The following is an 18,216-nucleotide window of genomic DNA, read 5'->3' as shown; positions in this document are numbered from 1 at the left end:
CTGGCTTGTACCCATTACATACATATGTACATATCTCATGTAACTAAACATGATTAGACAAATATTATTTAAATTTTGTCTATGGGACTATTGTAACATCTAGTTATGCACCTCTCTTTCTCGTTGCAATTGGCAGTACCACATGTGCATATAAGATAAAAAATATTTAAATCAGCTTTAATTCAATTTAGCAAAAAGCTTTTAATTTCTCATTTTTAATCTGGGTATTTCTCCTCTAATCTAAAAGTAATGATAACTTTTCTTTTTCTGGCTGCACCATTTCTACGCTGATCTGTGCTACAGAGCTGGCGTAAAGTTGATGACATAGCTTATGCAAAAGTTGACCTCAAGATTTTGAGAACTGAAATTTTTCAAATCTAAACCAAAACCTTCCTTTTGGCGATCTTCCATATTAGATACTTATATGATATTAGTCAAACTTTGCTTTCACCTTTGTTTCTGCTTAAATGTTATTTTGCTGTGCTCTCTTCCTAATGCAACAGAATCAACCTAAATTTTCTCGAGATAGGCACAATTACAGTGCCAAGTGAACTGTGACCACAAATGTCAATTTAAATAGAAATGGAATTTAATTTCCCTCGAATGCCAAGTTTCTTAGATATTTATCTCAACATATTAGCATACTACACAATCAAAATTCTTCCTCTTCAGTATGGATCTTCTTCAAATATGACTATGTGCTCTATGATCAGAATTTCTACATTTCTACGTCTTGGTGTTCCTAAATCAGTACTTCTAAAACTTTATATTCAATGAAGAGACAAAAATTATAAGCACTGATGTAGGAACACTGAGACATAGAAACACAAAAATTCTGATGATGAAGCACATAGATGCCATATTGAAGAGGATCCATACTGAAGAGAGAGAATTTCGCCAAGCACATGCTGCTTGTACTTTGTCCACAAGTATGTCTGCATAATTGAACTGGCATAGCTGGAGGCGGCATTTTCATGTGAAACATTATTTGATATATGTTAGTTCTGTGAATTGTTCATGTAGACGAAGAGCAATAAGATTCTGAATTGCCATATAGAATTAATTTAAGAAGAAAAGTAGATTCTTCTGTAGATCAATATCCAAAGAAATCCTCACAGGATTTCAACAGTTACACACTCTTATACCATTTTTATTCATTCAAAACTTGAAAATTACAAATATCAATTAAATTATGATATTGGCGACATTAAACAATTCTTTCTTCTCAAATATGTGCAATATCTGTCACTCATAAAATTGCAATGTGAGCTCTGCTCATTTGCACCCAGTGTAGTGCATAACTGGAATAAGAGCCGAGCTCATTGAGGACCACCGAAATATTAATAAGGAAGAATTCCTCTGTAAGAGAGAAGTGTTTCAAAGTTTTATTTCCATTATTATTGCTTAAGAAAACAAAACTGGAATGTGGAAGAGCAATTCTGTTAACATTTTGCAATTCATTCTAAAATGCAGTTCTTCAGAACAAAGTTCCAAATAATATAATTACTGCAGCAAATGGAGTAATCAAGAAGACCTCTATTAGGTGGTTTCTCAAACAAATGATAATAATAAAATTTAAAGTTCATGGAATTTAAATTTTTCTTCAGAAATAAAGGTAGATTTTTAATTTATTTTCCTCTATGTGGTTTTTACACTCTTTAAAGTTATTTGCTTACATCAACAGAAGTGACGAAAACTGCTCAGATGGACAAACTTAGGGCTCACCCCAAGAAATTTACAGAACAGAATATAACCCTTTCTATGGCAGTATTCCACATTTCCAAAAGATTTGATTTTCTATGAAGACAATTATTTAAGAGAATATCAATACCAATGCTCAATACCAATGTTTTAGCAATTTTTTTTCAGAAAGACTGGTCGTTTTCAAAGATGATCATCTTAAGTTATCACATAAGAAGTTTGATACATAATGATATGCTACATTTTGATTTTACTGATCACCTTTTTCTTTACATATTAAAAATTTCATAATACCTGACGCTGAATAAATAAATATTCCTATATAAGACAAGAATAAAAATACTGCTAATATAACATCACTACAGAGTTTAACGCTGCACAAGAGAATGATAATATTTTCTTTAGGATGATCATCGAATGTATTTTCTTTCTGCTTTGAAATAAGCCTAAAGGCATCTTTGAAAAAGCCTATAACTTCATCTTTTTTTTTTTTTTTTTTTTTTTTTTTTTTTTTTTTTTTTTTTTTTACTCTCCAATAGTCCAGATTGTGTTCATAACTTAAGACATCATGTTCAATAAATCCTAATATGGTGTTGCTTTCTCTTAAAAAAAAGCATCATTTTAACCTTGAATCCACCACCCATATACCTCTAGTGACAATGCATCTCCACTCATTCAAGCTCTCGCCATCCAGATGCTAGTATGCAGCAAAATTATGCCTATAATTGCTGGTTAAGGAAACAGCCGCTAAATTGCATTTTACACCACCAGACATAGTTAGATGCAGTATTAACGTATATGCCAAGCCTCTTCAACACAACTGAATGAGATTTATTCTCGCTCATGAACTTTTAATTCAAATTATGCTGGAAAAGTTATACGATTTTCATACGAGTTCCATACAGGATGCAGTTTTCACCCAGGCGCCTGCTACCAAGTGTTTCTAACACCAGTGTCTTTAGCCTTGGAGAGAATCATGCCAAAGGTAGCAACCTGTAATTCCGAAGAAATCCAGTGTAATGGTTAGTGGCATATATTGACAAAAAGTAGCACTCACTTTTCTCAAAACTTAAGAGAGGTCTTAGAGCACTCACTTATTCTAAAGACCTAGGGAATATGTTGGCTTTTGTGTGTGAAATGCATCCTCCTGCCCAGAATTTTAGGTAATCTTAAATTTAAGCTTTTGATATCTAGCTATATAAAAAATGATATGCCAGTTTTTATAATTTTAGACCACAAATTCAAAATTTCTGCTTCCATTCATTTGGTTTTGGTACTGTGAGCTGCACTTTTTATACTCTCAACCATCAGTCATTTTCATGCATCCAGCAGTTTATCAGCTTTCCAGGTAGTTGAACTTTTACTGTTCTGTGAACTTACTGAAGATTAAAATTTTATTTCCCCTTTCATACAGAAATATTAAAAGAACAAACCTTTGAGCTGGAGGGCCATCCATTATTATATTAATCCACAATATTTGCATGGCATTCAAAGGATTAGGAATATGCATAAATGTAGAAAGGGCAACTAACGACAAGGCTGCAATGCTCCTAAAAACAAAAATATCACATTCAGTTTGTCAAAAGATAAAACACCCTTTGAGCTCAGACCCCTATAAATTCAATATTGCAATTAATAAAATTATACAAAATACTATGAACTGAAATACTGAAAGGAACTCACGTGCTAAGTTGAAAACGCACAAAATTTCTGATATTATAAAATATCCCTTTCCCCTCTTCTATAGCTGCCCTGATAAAAGAAAAATGTTAGTCAAGGAATTTATTATAGTTTCCAACATCAAATACAGGGAGGAAACTACAAAATGCTTACATTATTGTAAAAAAGTCATCATCGACTAAAATCATATCAGCTGCTTCTTTGCAAACATCAGTACCAGCTTTTCCCATTGCAATACCAATATCAGCTTTTTTCAGAGCAACGCCATCATTGACACCATCACCAGTCATGCCAACAATTTCACCATTTCTTTGCAAAGCCTAAAAAATCATTTACAAAAAGTTAATGCCATCAATAAAATTCAAATAAATGGAGAATTTTTTATTATCCAAATAGGCAATTTGCATAGACATATAATACAGCTGAAATTTTAAATTTATAACAACTCTTTTAATACATTAGTATTCTAATGATTTGTGAGTACTTAATCAGAAGATATCTGTATTCCAAATTCATTTTTGCAAGTAAATGAACAAAATTTTGATTATCAGAAAATTTAATGGCAATTTTATTCTTGCATGTATATGCAAATGAACTTTTAACAAACATGCATCAGATTTGTATTTTTATTAAAGGAGCAAATTAGCTTTATTACTGAAATCATTTAGCATCCATCAGTGCTCTTATCTTACAGTAAATGAGGTTTATGAATCTAGGTAACTTTTTTATACTTTTTTTAAAGAAAAATCCCTGCATTTGGATATCTATTCTATAATCTTTTAAAATTTATTTTGAATTTATATGATTAGCAAGTGTAAAGAATATTTGTCAACAACCTTTCAGATATTGGGATTTAATTTGAATATATTTTAATACACCTCTAAAAAAAAAAAAAAAAAATCATACAAGAAGATTTATGCTGACAGGAAATAATAGCACTTGTAGATTTTTCTGTCATCCAAAACAGAAAACATTGTAAAGAAAAACGGCATGATGAACATTTACAAATCCAAAATTCTAGTTTTAGCATTTTTTATTAGTTGACAAAAATATTATTAATCCAGGTGCATATGTATGAAACACAACTGTAATATTAACATAAGGATTAAATCTGAGGGAAAAAGCTTTATTGCAAGGACTTTTGTAAATAGTGTATTATTATTCACTAAGAGCCTAAAAGTTACTTCAAAAGAAATTTTGCTGGTCGACATAACTTTTTTTTTCATAATATATTTTGATGCATTTTTGCATTAGATTTCTTTATTTCCCTTGTTTTCTGTTTATCTATTTCTCTCTCCATTATGTTCTTCCGTCCTTATACTAGTATTATTTTCTTTGGATGTAACTGTAAGCAAAACGACAATAGTTTTACTTTCTATAAACCTTGCTCAAGTAATTCTAACCATATGGGTACGTTAGTAACTTAAGTGAAAACAATCTAAATAAGATAGATGCAAGAATTAGAAGATGCAGAATGTAAACATATTCAAAAAGACACAAATTACAGTTCTCAAAATTCTTCTAAAGAAATGTACTGCCATATATCGACCGTAGTGCTCCACCTGAACGTAAAGAAGGCCAGATAGATTCTAGACACTACACGGCAATAGCATATTAAGCCATATATGCTTTGATTTATAGATATCATAAATGTATATTCCTTTTATTATTAACCAGTAAATAATAAATATTTTATCTTAACTGAGTTTTAAATTAAATACTGAGGTAAAAATATAACTTACGTGAAGAATTTAGAATTGTAGGGTTTTCCCTAGTTTGAATAACCATGTATTCTAATTTTTGTTATATTTCTGAACTCTCAATTTCCCCTCCTATTTTCTTGCCATAGAGTAAAAAAGAATATTTAAATGGGTGAAAAGAGAGAGTTAGTCAGAGTATGATGTCACCAGCACAGTGTACATTGCAGTTTTGTTCTTCCTGCTGCTACTCTGCACGGTTATTCTACGCTACGAGAGTCGACAGCAAGTTGTGGGCCGCCAGATGTCGCTGCTAGTAAAAAACAGGTCTGTCTGACATCCTATATTCTCTGAGTACGGAAGTTGTCGAAAGCGCATGAAAAAGTGTTGCCGCGTCGTCAATCAGGGTTGTGCAGTTGACGCATTAAGTAGAAAATGGCTTTGTATGTGTTTTCGCTGCTCATTTTTTCATATTTAAACGAAGAATACGGTCGTAGATCTCTGAATCGGTGGCGAATTTATAGAAAATATATTGATGCTTTTGCTCTGCCAAAAGATGTTTTCATTGCGTATTTCAGATTGCCAAAATTTATAGTTATTTTAATTTGCGATGAACTGAGAGAGTATTTGGAGCCACATTCAGAAAACAAGAACGCAATTTCTACTGAAAGAAAAGTTATACTATTCCAGAAATTATAGATATAAATTGTAATTGTATGCTTTAAAAATGTAGAAGATAATAAGTTTATCAAGCACATGAACTTTCTTTATTTAACAAAAATATAGACATCCGATAAGCTTCTACTCGATTTATGTACAGCAAGAATTACGTTTACTTTAAAATCTAACAGTTGAATACCTTACCAATAATACTGTGAACACAAAAAGGAATGTCGTTCATTATTACGCGAAATTCACACTACTGTAAAATAAAAATAAAATAAAAAATATATATATATAAAACTATAAAATAGCTTTATAATATCTTTTTCAGTAGCTGTACTACTACTAATGTGATACTTTCAAAAATAAGTTTTAGCTCAGAGGAGCTATTAATTTCGTTTTGCCATTTTGTGGCGTTTCACTTTTCAAATCGTTGCCACCAAGTATTATCGCACTCTATTATATTTAAAGAAATTAAATAATGAGGAATCTGCAGAATGTATGAATGTTTCTCGCACAGTGATAAAACAACGCTACCTAGAGCCATGAAATTCTGAATAACGTAATCCTCCATCCTAATATAGGCATCTGGAGGCTCAAATTTGGAACTGAGAATTTGATTTATTTAATTCATATTTTGTAAAGCATTTAAGAGTTTTTGATTAAGAAACCCAACGATTTCAAAGCGAGCAATGGCAACATTGTACAGAAAAAAACATTTTCATCTCTAGCGCGGGATATTATGTATCGGAAATTCTAAAGATATGCTTTTTTTAAATTATATGATATTGCTGTTGAATTTAATTTTATGGTTTAAGTGCGGAAAACATGATATTTAATAAATAAAGATAACACGCAAAACATTAAATAATGGCCCTTTGGAAGTAATATAAAATCTGAAGGCTTTCAGATTTATTTATTTATTTATTATTATTATTTTTTTGCGTGTAATTTTATTACATTTTAAAACTGGTTTCTAAGTGAGGACTTTCTAAGGGAAACTGGCTCGTATACAAGTTACACATGTGGAAAGCCACAAAAACGCCGGCTAGCTCGTTCCCGGGATTCAAACCTCGGACCAAACTACCTGCGTTCAGCGACTCTACCGCTCGGCGGCTGGTGGGCTTGTTAGTAGAATTATACTGCATTATTATTGTATTATGCTATAAAGTAACAATGCTATAAGACTGAGGGTTTATTCATGGAATAGTACTTTTGTAACCTATTATAGTATTAAAAAAATCATTGTTTCTTTGCAAATTTAACAACAACAACAAAAAAAAAAAAAAAAAAAAAAAAAATACTGTTCATAGCATTCTTATTTTTATATTGTAAAAGAGATATTGATTATTATTAGTTTTCTATTTAAAATGTGTCGAAACGCTGGTTTGACAAGGACTTCAAATGCAAGAGACCTACACTGATTATTTTTACTTTAGTACTTACACTGTGAAAATATTACTATATTTTAATTATTTTCACAGAATAAAATCTTTTGAGAAGGAAGAATATTTAAACTGAGCAGTTCTTATATATATAAAAAATTCAAGTAACAGCAATGTAATATTAAAAAAAAAGGTGTTAGTAATTGTGTGACAAAAATTGCAAAACGAATTAATCACACATACAGGATAGATTAGTTTAATTTTGGTTATATATTTTATATTGAAAAAATATTTTCTTTCATGTTAATTATAGAATAAATTATTTAAAATAAAGCATTTTGATGCGTGTGTGATAGTTGAATGCAGCAGCAATCGGCCATACTGTAATAGCGAATGAATTTTATTTCTTTTCCTGAAAGAAATAATTTTCATAGTAAAGGAAAATAAAAAAAAGGGAAGAAATATTTTCTTTCTAATTTATTATGTAAAGAAATATTTTTCCAATAGTAACTGTAAAACAAATTGCGGGAAAACAGTTTTAATGTAAGCATGGAAAAAAAAAAAAAAAAAGAAAGAAAAAAAAACTTAGTTTGCTATTAGATTGTAATGCAAATTAATCATATTATAAATTTAAATGATTAAACTTGTTTATTTCTAAAAGGATTTGAAGTAAGCTTAATTCATTTACTTTTATCTATTTACCATTGCTTTCGTGGTATCCCATATCACTCTTTATTTCTTAGCTCTAAATTCCTGAGTTAAGTTTCCCCTTAAAAAACGGAATTTTCCTTCACATAACACAGCAGCATATTCCGCTGCGTGTTGGTCATAATACTGTTTTGTGCAATTTTTTTCGAACTACAAATGCAGCGTGTGAGTTAGTGAAATAATGGGAGAATATTCCTAGAACTTCAGCCAGCGCGCGCTATAAATTTCGTCACTCGTCTGTACTGCGATTGGTCTAAAGCTCCTTGAAGTCTTGTCCCCTTTCAGTAAAGTCAAATGGACCCACCCGCCCACCAACTGAGGACCACAGAATGGCTTTCTCCGATAAGTTGTTGATAGCTGTCCATACCGGTTTCTTTGAGTCAATATTGTTCGCTTAAGTTGTAGACAGATCTAGTGATCATAGAATAGGCGTCCTGAGTTGCTGATTTGCCTTCTGGCCGTTTACTTAAGGTCTATCACTGGTGTAGGTTGCTGAGTCAGCCTGTTAGTTTTAAGCAGTCCAGCACTACTTTTTGCCATTTAAATTATTGTTAATTTATTCTCAAGTTCTCACCACAAGTAGTCAGTGTTATTGTGAGCACAAAGAATGTGCATTTTTGTTTAAGAGTTTAAACAATTAAAAGGGCAATTGAAACCTTTTCCTCATGTGCTATTTCTTCATGTTTGTACGAGAAATTACCTGGCTTAGTAGCAGATTGTTTCTTTGCATGATAGCTAAAAGGTTGGTGTTGGTGTATTTAATTATGGCATAGCACGCTAGGGCTATCTGCCTCAGGGAAGGGATGCCTTCGTGGAGGACTTTTTAAGGGAAACTGGCTCGTATACACGTTGCACATGGAGAAAACCACGAAAACACCCATGCAGCCAGCCTGTTCGCGGGATTTGAACCTCGGACCGAACTACCAGTGTTCAGCGACTTTACCGCTCGGCCGCTGGTGGGGTGATAGCTAAAAGGACAAGATCTCACAAAATAAGAGAATTCAATTTGGAATAGAACAAGTAATTTTGTCTTTTAATTACCTTTTGTTTAAATTCTCTACTCAGCACAAACTTTGGTCCCAAACACTGCATATTAAATTATAGGAACACCTGCCTACTGGAAAAGGTGCTTCTATGGAAGGCTTTCTCACTGAATTTAGCCCAGATTTACTATAAACACACCCTAGTTAAAGTCCATGTGGAAAATAATGAAAACTTCATGCAGCCAGCTCAATAATTCTGGGAACAGAACATGGGGCAAACCATCAATATTCTGCAGAGTTCTAGTAACAGTGGAGTACAGGATTAAGTAAATTTAATAGATTAAACAATACCAAAAATGCAAGTAAATGAACTCAACTTTTTGTCACCGTCTTCTAGGAGTTAAATTCAACTCTGAAATTGTTAAATTTGCTAGTTCTAGACTGTTGTTAAAAATTGCATAGCTCTATTACATAACATTTTAAGACTATCCTACAAGCAGGCAGATTAATGCCCACACACATACATATATGCACATATCTGAGAGATCAAATTTTAATTCAGATGTCAAAACAAATTTCCAAGAAAGCCATGCATAAAATCATTAATCATCAAAAGTACAAAATCATACATTATTGATAACGGACTGAAGTAAACATCCAGCAAAATCAAAATATTAGCTTTTAGCATATTTTTGTATCTCATTTATTTATTTACTCACTACAGGATCACATATTGTGACAATCAGTCATTTGTATAGATCATTAACTTTTAAAAAAATATATTATAATTAATCAACCATAATAATTGCTTATGTCGGTCTGTCTTAAAGTAGTAGATGTCAATATGCGATTATTTCAGTGTGAAGATATGAATGTAACCATTACCTGTAAAGTAATATTCATTTAAAACAACAAGTTTTTTATGAGTACTTAAAGCTAGATATACCTTGACAATCCTCAGCTTGTGACCAGGTCCAACCCGATAAAAAACTGAGACTGAATTTATAATATGGGAAAGTTCTTCATCGCTCATGCAGTCCATTTTCTCTCCAGACAAAGAAACACTTCCTACAGCATACAACCCCAGCCTTGAAGCTTGGAAAGCAAAGAAAAAGAACTTTTAAAGCACGTGCCAAAAAATTCACACTACTCTGTGGTTAAAAATTAAAACAAAGATCATGTAATAATTTTATTTTATAGCATATTTAATACATTCACAGATCAACATATAAATTATGTAGTCAATTATAAACTAAAACACACACACAGTTTTATATCTAAAATCCATTATTAGCAGAAATAAATGGAACTGAGTAGTGGTGGTTCTGACTGACCATTAGAGGTATTTTATTTTATTTATGCCATTATTCAAGTTCCTAGGAAAAAGCAGAGTTACTTGAATGGCAGTTTATTTGAAATGTGTGAAATTTTTGTACAAATTTAAAAACGATGCTTTACAAAACTGTTTTTATTTATGTTCTGCTTTCATAATTAAATATGTTAAAACATATATCGATTTTGAAATGTGTCTATAAAAGTACATAAAAATTAGACTGAACATGATGAGGATCCAAATAATATATATACAGTCAAAAGTCTTTAATCCGGACTCGTCGGGACTTCCGGATTAACGGTTTGGCTGATCTTTGGAATATGGTAACAGGTAGTTTGGCGACATTTTGATGGCGATAAAGGTTACTACTTAGGACTTAGGGAATAACGTGAGAAGCACTCAGTTCCGATTACGCATTATTTTGTGCGAGGGAAATGAGAGGTCATGAGACATTAATGGACGAATCACTGTTCTTTAATCGGAAAAGGGGGTATATTTGTAAAAATAACTGCTGTACTTTATAGCAGTAGTTTCATTCTATGTTGTGTGAAACAGTGTTGTTTAATATTTGGATCCCATGGCCGTATATAAAATAAATCTGAAATTTTTATTATGTTTATGTGTAATTGAAAAGAATTGCTTAATTGCGGATAAGTATGAATGTCCAATATGTGGGAATGAAATGAGATTGTGTGAAAGGAAGGATATTACAGATAGTTTGAATGGCGGTGCAAGAAACCTGGTGAAAATGGACATTTTGTGACCTGCCATGCACTCAAGATTCTGTAGAAGATTAGGTAAGTTAGTATTTTTAATTATTTGAGGATATTATTTTTATGCATTGTTCTAAATGTAAGGAGTAAATAAATTAATATGGTATTATTGGAAAATTGTTATTAGCAATGATTTAGTTTAAAGTAATTAGGATTGTAAGCTAATTTTTATTAATTAATGTATGTGCTTATTTATATTTTAAGTAGTGTATTTTAATTTAATTATATTTTAATTTAATGATCGTGATTTTGAGAGTTATATGTTTGTAGTATTTTGGAATACGTTTGAGTAGAAGTAAATGTGCATGGAAAGAATTTAAGTATTTGACACTAAATATTTGTAATCATTTTTAATGTTTTGTTATAAATTCGTTGGTGACATTTATAATAGATAATTTAGAGGTAAAAGTTTTTGGATATTTTATTTATTTTATACGTGCAAATGTCCATCCTTGGAAAGGGTATATGCTTTTTCGCAATCAGGTAATTTTACATATGTCCTTTTTACCATTTTAATTTAAACATTCACAAAATTTTCATGCATTTTCGTGAAATTGTTCTAATTTATGAGAAAAAAGCAGTGTACATGGATATAGTGAAGAGTGTGCGCAATGCCATTTTTGTGCAATTCTGGGATGTTTTTTTAAGTAAAAATAAGTCGACGTGTACATGGTTTAGTTATATTTTAATTAAATGATAGTTATTTTGTTAATTATATGTTTGTAGCAATTTGGTATACGTTTGAGTGGAAGTAAACGTGCATGGAAATAATTAAATATTTGACACTAAGTATTTGTAACCATTTTTAATGTTTCGTTTTGAATTCGTTGGTGATGTTTATAATAGATAATTTAGAGGTAAAAGTTTTTGGATATTTTATTTATTTTATATGTGGAAATGTTCATCCTTGGATAGGGTATATACTTTTTCGTGATCAGGTAATTTCATATATGTGCTTTTTACCGAGTTTAAAGATTCACAAAATTTTCCTGCATTTTTGTGAAAATTTTTGTAATTTATGAGAAAATAGCAGTGTAGATGGATAAAGTCAAGAGTGTGCGCAATGCCATTTTTTTGCAATTCTGGGATTTTTCTTAAAGTAAAAATAAGTCGACGTGTACATGGTTACTGTGTATGTGCGATTTTTAAAAACGCGACAAGGAGTTTGCGATTCTGCACTTTTTCCCAATTTTGCAGTTAACATTTGTCATGATTAAGCATAATTTCCATAAAATTTCTAGCATAAGTGTAATTCGGCTAGCAGATTGTTGGAAAAAGTGTTGAGTAAATAAAAAGAAAAGAAACATGTCTTTACTTCGTGAAGACAAAATGGCGGCGGAAAAAAAATAGGGGGTTGCTGTAGCAGAGTTGGTCGCCAAAGTTTCGCCAAAAAATCGCCAAGTTACCATAATCCAAAGATCAACCAACGGTTTTTCCGGATTATAGATCACCAGTTTAAATCTGGTAAGATGGCATTCAGAAATTATAAAATTAAAAATATGAAACCTTAATTTATGAAATAAAGAGAAATTATGATCTAAAGGGTATCAAAATTTACAAAAAAATGCTTAATATCTATTTGTTTACTTTATTAAACATTTCTTTCAACGCGTGCATGCGTAAAGCATACATTGCGCATAGTCAAAATTGATGCTAAAGCAAAGTTTAAAGTTTAAAGAAATTAAACATTTAGCAGTAGTAGCAATAAAAGCTCCCTGAGATATGTTGTGCAGACATTGAAGACAATAAAAGATTTTGAACTTAACCAATTTATTAACAATATAATAAAGAATAAAAACACAGAAAATAAATTTAAACAATATCAGAGTCTTAGGAAAAATATAATATAACCATCATTCATCAAATAATATTTTTACCTGGTCTCCAAAACACTGGCATTCTATACAAACAAAAATGTCCTAAACAGTAATTATGCGGCCTAAAAATGAAGCTGGCTACACATTCAATAAGTCCATAATCAATGGCCAAGAAAAACACCTGAAATTTAAATCAAGTTTTTGAGAACACTTAAAACCGGCCTAACTCCGTTTGCACAAGGAATCGCCGCTCACATATTTTAATTGCCGCCTTTATTGAAGAACATGGATGCCGTCCACGGCAGTCACTCACATGGTAGCCTCTGGAACCAAGGAATTTATTCCGGAACAATAATCTTGTGGACATGAACCCCATTCCGGGAGAACCATCAAGGAACCCCATTCCGGAACAACCATCCCGCGGACAGGCACCAAGGAACTTTATTCAGGAACAGCCATCCCGCAAAACGGAACCAAGGAATTTTAATCACCGGACTGCATGCATCCTTCTGAAGGGGCTGGAAACCGCTCATTCAAGTGCCAGGAAAGCAGAAACTAGAAGGGTTGAGCCAATGCCAATGATTTGCAAGTTTCGGAGTGCCTATGGTTCAAAACCATGTACCTCCACATCAGAATTACTAATAGTGAGCAGAAATAGGAAAAATTTTGCATAAGTGTATTACTTGATGCTCAATAGAGGGAGCCACATGCTCAAGAAAGTTTAGGGATAGGGATTAGAAAATAAAAACTTAAATATCATAATTTTTTTATAAGTTTGTAGGTTTTTATAATTTTTTTTGTACTTTTATATTTTATACTTTTTTTGGTTTTTATAATTTTTTTAATACACGATACAAACACTAAAGCAAAAAGCGGATAGGAAAGAGTTTACGATTAATAGGCTCATTGGCATGTGGCTTGTGTTGGATAGTGCAAATAATAAAATGGGAACGCGGTGAAAATATTCTTTGGCAGATTTAGAATCAGCGGGAGATGTGATTCTTAAGTAAACAGATTGATAACTTTGCTTGAAGATCTTGATTGCTGGTGCTGATGATGTTATAAGCAATTATATGGCAGCTCGTTGAAGAGACGTCCTTCCCTCATGGCGTGGGAGCTGGAATAGAAGTTGAGAGGGCGTGTCTTGCCCTTTTGGATGGAGGGTAGATGCCGAACTCTCGGCCAATCACGGCTCTCGGTCTCTTCTGTGACCTGTGAATAGCAGGATCATATGCTGGAATCTGCTGGAGTGCTCGGTTATCAATCTGTTCAATTTTGAGGAATAAATTTTGACTAAGTTTTTTAATATAGTAATCAACAGGTTTAATGTTAAGGTCCGAATGAATCACATCTGTACGGACGTACCAGGCTGCATTAAGGGCCATACGTAAGGTCTTACTTTGAAAAGATTGAAGTTTTTTCACATGAGTTTTTGCAGCAGTACCCCAGATTGTACATGCATACATAAAGACAGGTCTTATAATTGATGTATAGAGAAGAATTTTGTTTTTAATTGACAGATGGCTCTTTCGAGCTAAGAGAGGGTAAAGTTGGGCTCTAGCACCTTTTGCTTTATTGAGAACATTTTCAATGTGAAGGTGCCAGCGTAATTTTGAATCAAGTACAACTCCTAGGTACTTGTAAGAATTTGACCAGGGAACATAGTCGTCGAAAAACTTTAAATTAATGGAAGGGTACGGGAGGGGGCTACGTTTGAAGATCATAGCAGCACATTTAGCAACATTAATTTTAATTTTCCAAGTGATGAGCCAGTGCTCAAGGCTGGAGAGATATCTCTGAATGATGTGAACCAAGTTTTCAAGGCGTTTGTTTTGAGCTAGGATGGCCGTATCATCTGCATAAAGTGCAAGAGTGATACTAGGTGATTTTGGTATGTCATTTATGAAAATGTTGAACAAAATTGGGCCTAAAAGTGACCCTTGGGGGACGCCGCTTAGTATAGGATGGGGTGCCGAAATGAAAGAATTAACTCGTACAGAAAAAGATTTATTAGTGAGGTACGAGTTAATTATATGAATTAAATGGGCCGAAACGTCAAGTCGTATGAGCTTGATAATGATTCCTATATGCCAAGTCCTATCGAATACTTTGGCTATATCAAGAAATAAAGCGCCAGTAAGCATACTGTTACGAAACCCTTTGTGAATGAACTCCACTGTCCTCAGCAGCTGGTGCGTAGTGCAGCGTTTTGCTCGAAATCCAAATTGTTCATCAATTAGATTGTTGTGATTTCGGAGAAAATCATTCAGGCGTTTAAGTAACACAAATTCGTATATCTTTGATAATGATGATAGGAGGCTGATAGGTCTATAATTTTGAGGATTTGAAAGGCTTTGGCCTGGTTTTGGAATAGGCACAATGAGTGCTCGTTTCGAGCTTTAAGGAAAATAGCAATGCTGTATCATAAAATTTATAAACATTACTAAGAAAAATAGATAACTGGTGGGTAAATTTTTAATCATATGATTAGAAATAGAGTCCATACCAGGGGCTTTTTTGGGTTTGAGCTTGGTAATGTATTCATCTACCTCGCTCATGGAAGTGTACTGTATTTCTCTTGCAAAAGGAGAGGAAAGGAAGCGTTCAACATCTTGTGGGAAAGAACTTGCGTTGTTTGCAAAAATTCCTTCATTATGTGGTGTAAATTGTGTTTGAAAAGAATCCGCAATTAGTTCGGATTTCTCAGCGTCTGTGTGAGCCACCACTGCATCCGTAGCTAAGGACGGAATGTGAGATTTGTGTTTGCATAGGCGGGCAGAGAAGGGTTGAGCCAGAGCGACGCGAGATACTTATAGCAGAAGTAGGAATGACGTCATCTCACGGCAACCAATCAGCTATCGGCACGAATCGGCTTTTCAGGTGACGTAATGTCACGTTTCGTTTTTGCATCTCAATTAGGTTGAAACAGTAACTACTATATTACATTAAAATAAGAACTAAATTAAATAAACATTTCAAGGAGGAGAGATGATGCAGTAAAAGGTTTAAAATAAGCTATATTTTCCAACAATTGCCCCCCACATCATCATCTCCGACCTAAAATAAAAACTGAATGCCAGTATCCTTACAAAATTCAAAACAAGAATAAATAAATATCACAATTTCATTCAGAAATTTTTAAGAAAAATATTTTCCTTTGGGAACATCTTATCCCATTATTCAAAAATTTTACTGTAGCAAGAAAGTCCAACATGTTACAAAACAATACAAAGACATATGTATGATCATACACTCAATACATTTACCCAGGGTTTCTGGTCACTCATACAACATTCTACACTATACAATTTTACATTTACCTAATATCCATCATAATATGACTTATAACATTAGTTTCAAATAAACAAAACTCTTAATTTAAATACACACAAAAACAAATTTCATATGAAAATTGTTCCACAAAATCTTATCAGATTATGCTTATTCAGTGGTTTTGTCATGGGATCAGCCAGATTATCTTTACTTGGAACATATTTTAAATCAAAAATTTCCCTGTTCAATAGATCACGAATGAAAAATAGTTTCACATCTATATGTTTTGTCCTCGAGTTTTCAATGGGTGATTTTGTAAAATATATAGCAGCCATGTTATCAGCAAATAATATTGGCCTCGAAACATAGTTACTTGCAATTTTAAACTGAATGCATTCATCCAAAATGTTTTTAAACCAAACTAATTCTTTTGCTGATTCAGTCATGGAGATAAATTCAGCCTCCATAGTAGACGAACTCACTCCCCTTTCTTTAAATGTACGCCAAGATACAGGTGATTCTCCCAACAAAGCTATTTGTCCACCAATAGACACCATATCATCTCTGCTTGAAGCAAAATCCGAATCTGAATATATATTGAGCTTCAGTTCCTTGCATACCAGTTTAAGTTTGTGCTGTCTGTTATTGGAAACGTACCCTAAAAGTTTAAGTAATCCTTCCCAGTGAAACTTACCAGGATTGCTTTGGAACTGAGAAAATATATTAACAGCATAAGGTATATCCGGACGAGTACGATTGCAAAGAAACGAGAGACATCCCAAAACATTTCTATAAGGATAATTCATCATTTCAGTCGTTTCTTCTTGTGTACTGGGACTTTGAGACTTTGAGTATTTCACACCTTTAACTATTGGAAGGGAAGTAATTTGTATTTTAAAAGACTTAAATTGATCAACTATGTCTTCTATATATAACTGCTGATGAATTAAAACACTATTGTTCTCATATTCAAATTCAACACCCAGAAGCTTTCTTGTTTTACCCAAAATTTTCAAATCGAAATGTGAACTCAGGACTTTTAATATCCTTTTAGCCTGAACTTCACTTTTCCCAAACACAACTATATCATCAACATAAACCAACAGAATGACAAAATCTTTAAAACGATAGACACAATTGCACCACTCAAACTTGATAAACCCTAGGTTACATAGTGTTCTATCCAACTCGTAGTACCATAATCGCCCACTCTGATGCAAACCATACAAGGCTCTATCTAAACGACAAACGTAAGTTTTTTTATCTCGCTCCACAAAACCCTGAGGTTGGGACATGTAAATTTCCTCTGATAAAGGAGCATAGAGATAGGCACTTTTTACGTCGCATTGTATATTTGTCCATCCAAGGTGTGCAACTAAAAGGGAGAAAAAGAGCCTTATTACTGAAAAGTTGACTACAGGAGAGTAGGTTTCATCATAGGTATCGTATTTAATTTGCCGATAACCCTGAGCCACTAAATGAGCTTTAAAATGAACAATGTTTCCAAATTCGTCACGTTTAATGTTGAAAATCCACCTGCAACCAAGTGGAGTCTTGTCTTTAGGAAGTGGAACAAGATGTCATACCTTATGCTTTCGCATGTTGGCCATTTCCTCTTCCATTGCCTCTATCCATTTAAGCTGTTCTGTGGATTTCATTGCCTGGTTATAAGCGTTTGGAATTGAAACATCTAGTCAGCTATCTCGGTATATGACATTGAAGGAGTGCCAGTTGGGTCGATTTCACCACTATAAGTATTGCTTCCCTTGAAATCAAACAAGGTAGGATCATACTAAATATTATGTTCAGTGCAATACCTTTCTACATCATTTGGTGATCGTAGTCTTTGATTAGACCCCCTCTCAAAATAATACACATCCGTACGAGTGCCGTCTGGCCTTGGAACAGGTTTACGAAGCCAAGTTACTTGTCTCAATGTAGATTGAGTGTCAGTGCCAATTGTAGAAGGTGCATTGGTATCGGTTCTTTCCTCTATTTCAGGAAAATAGCCAACTGGAGTATCATTAGATTGGAACTCTACCCTTTCTTCAGATTCCAAATCAGGAAGGGTGCCCAGTACAGCTCCACTGCCACTTTTCTGCATTCCAATTGACTCTTTAAAAGTAGCATTTAGGGTTTCTACTACCTTTTGCTCATTTTCCAACCAAATCTTGTACCCTTTTGTTCGTACACTGTACCCAAT

The 18,216-nt window shown here is 33.0% G+C and overlaps 1 protein-coding gene across 6 annotated transcripts in view; it reads right to left on the bottom strand.

The window, feature by feature from the left end:
• SPoCk (secretory pathway calcium atpase) overlaps window positions 1–18,216 on the bottom strand; it is a 253,313-nt gene that overhangs the window by 33,707 nt on the left and 201,390 nt on the right. For all 6 annotated transcript variants that reach the window (XR_015043598.1, XM_085825761.1, XM_085825757.1 and 3 more), the window contains 4 exons: window positions 9,764–9,912; window positions 3,535–3,701; window positions 3,385–3,453; window positions 3,135–3,251 (listed from right to left, as the gene is read on the bottom strand). Coding sequence is in view for 5 of the 6 variants with exons in the window: in XM_085825761.1 (XP_085681887.1) it covers window positions 3,135–3,251; window positions 3,385–3,453; window positions 3,535–3,701; window positions 9,764–9,912 (502 nt within the window). In the remaining variant the exon portion in view is untranslated. The remainder of the gene's footprint in view (window positions 1–3,134; window positions 3,252–3,384; window positions 3,454–3,534; window positions 3,702–9,763; window positions 9,913–18,216) is intronic.

This window comes from Stegodyphus dumicola, chromosome 10 (assembly GCF_044657685.1).
Source record: "Stegodyphus dumicola isolate Sdum_Otavi_A_Nest chromosome 10, ASM4465768v1".
Classification (NCBI taxonomy): Eukaryota; Metazoa; Arthropoda; class Arachnida; order Araneae; family Eresidae; genus Stegodyphus; species Stegodyphus dumicola.
This window is presented reverse-complemented; position numbering and strand designations above follow the sequence as displayed.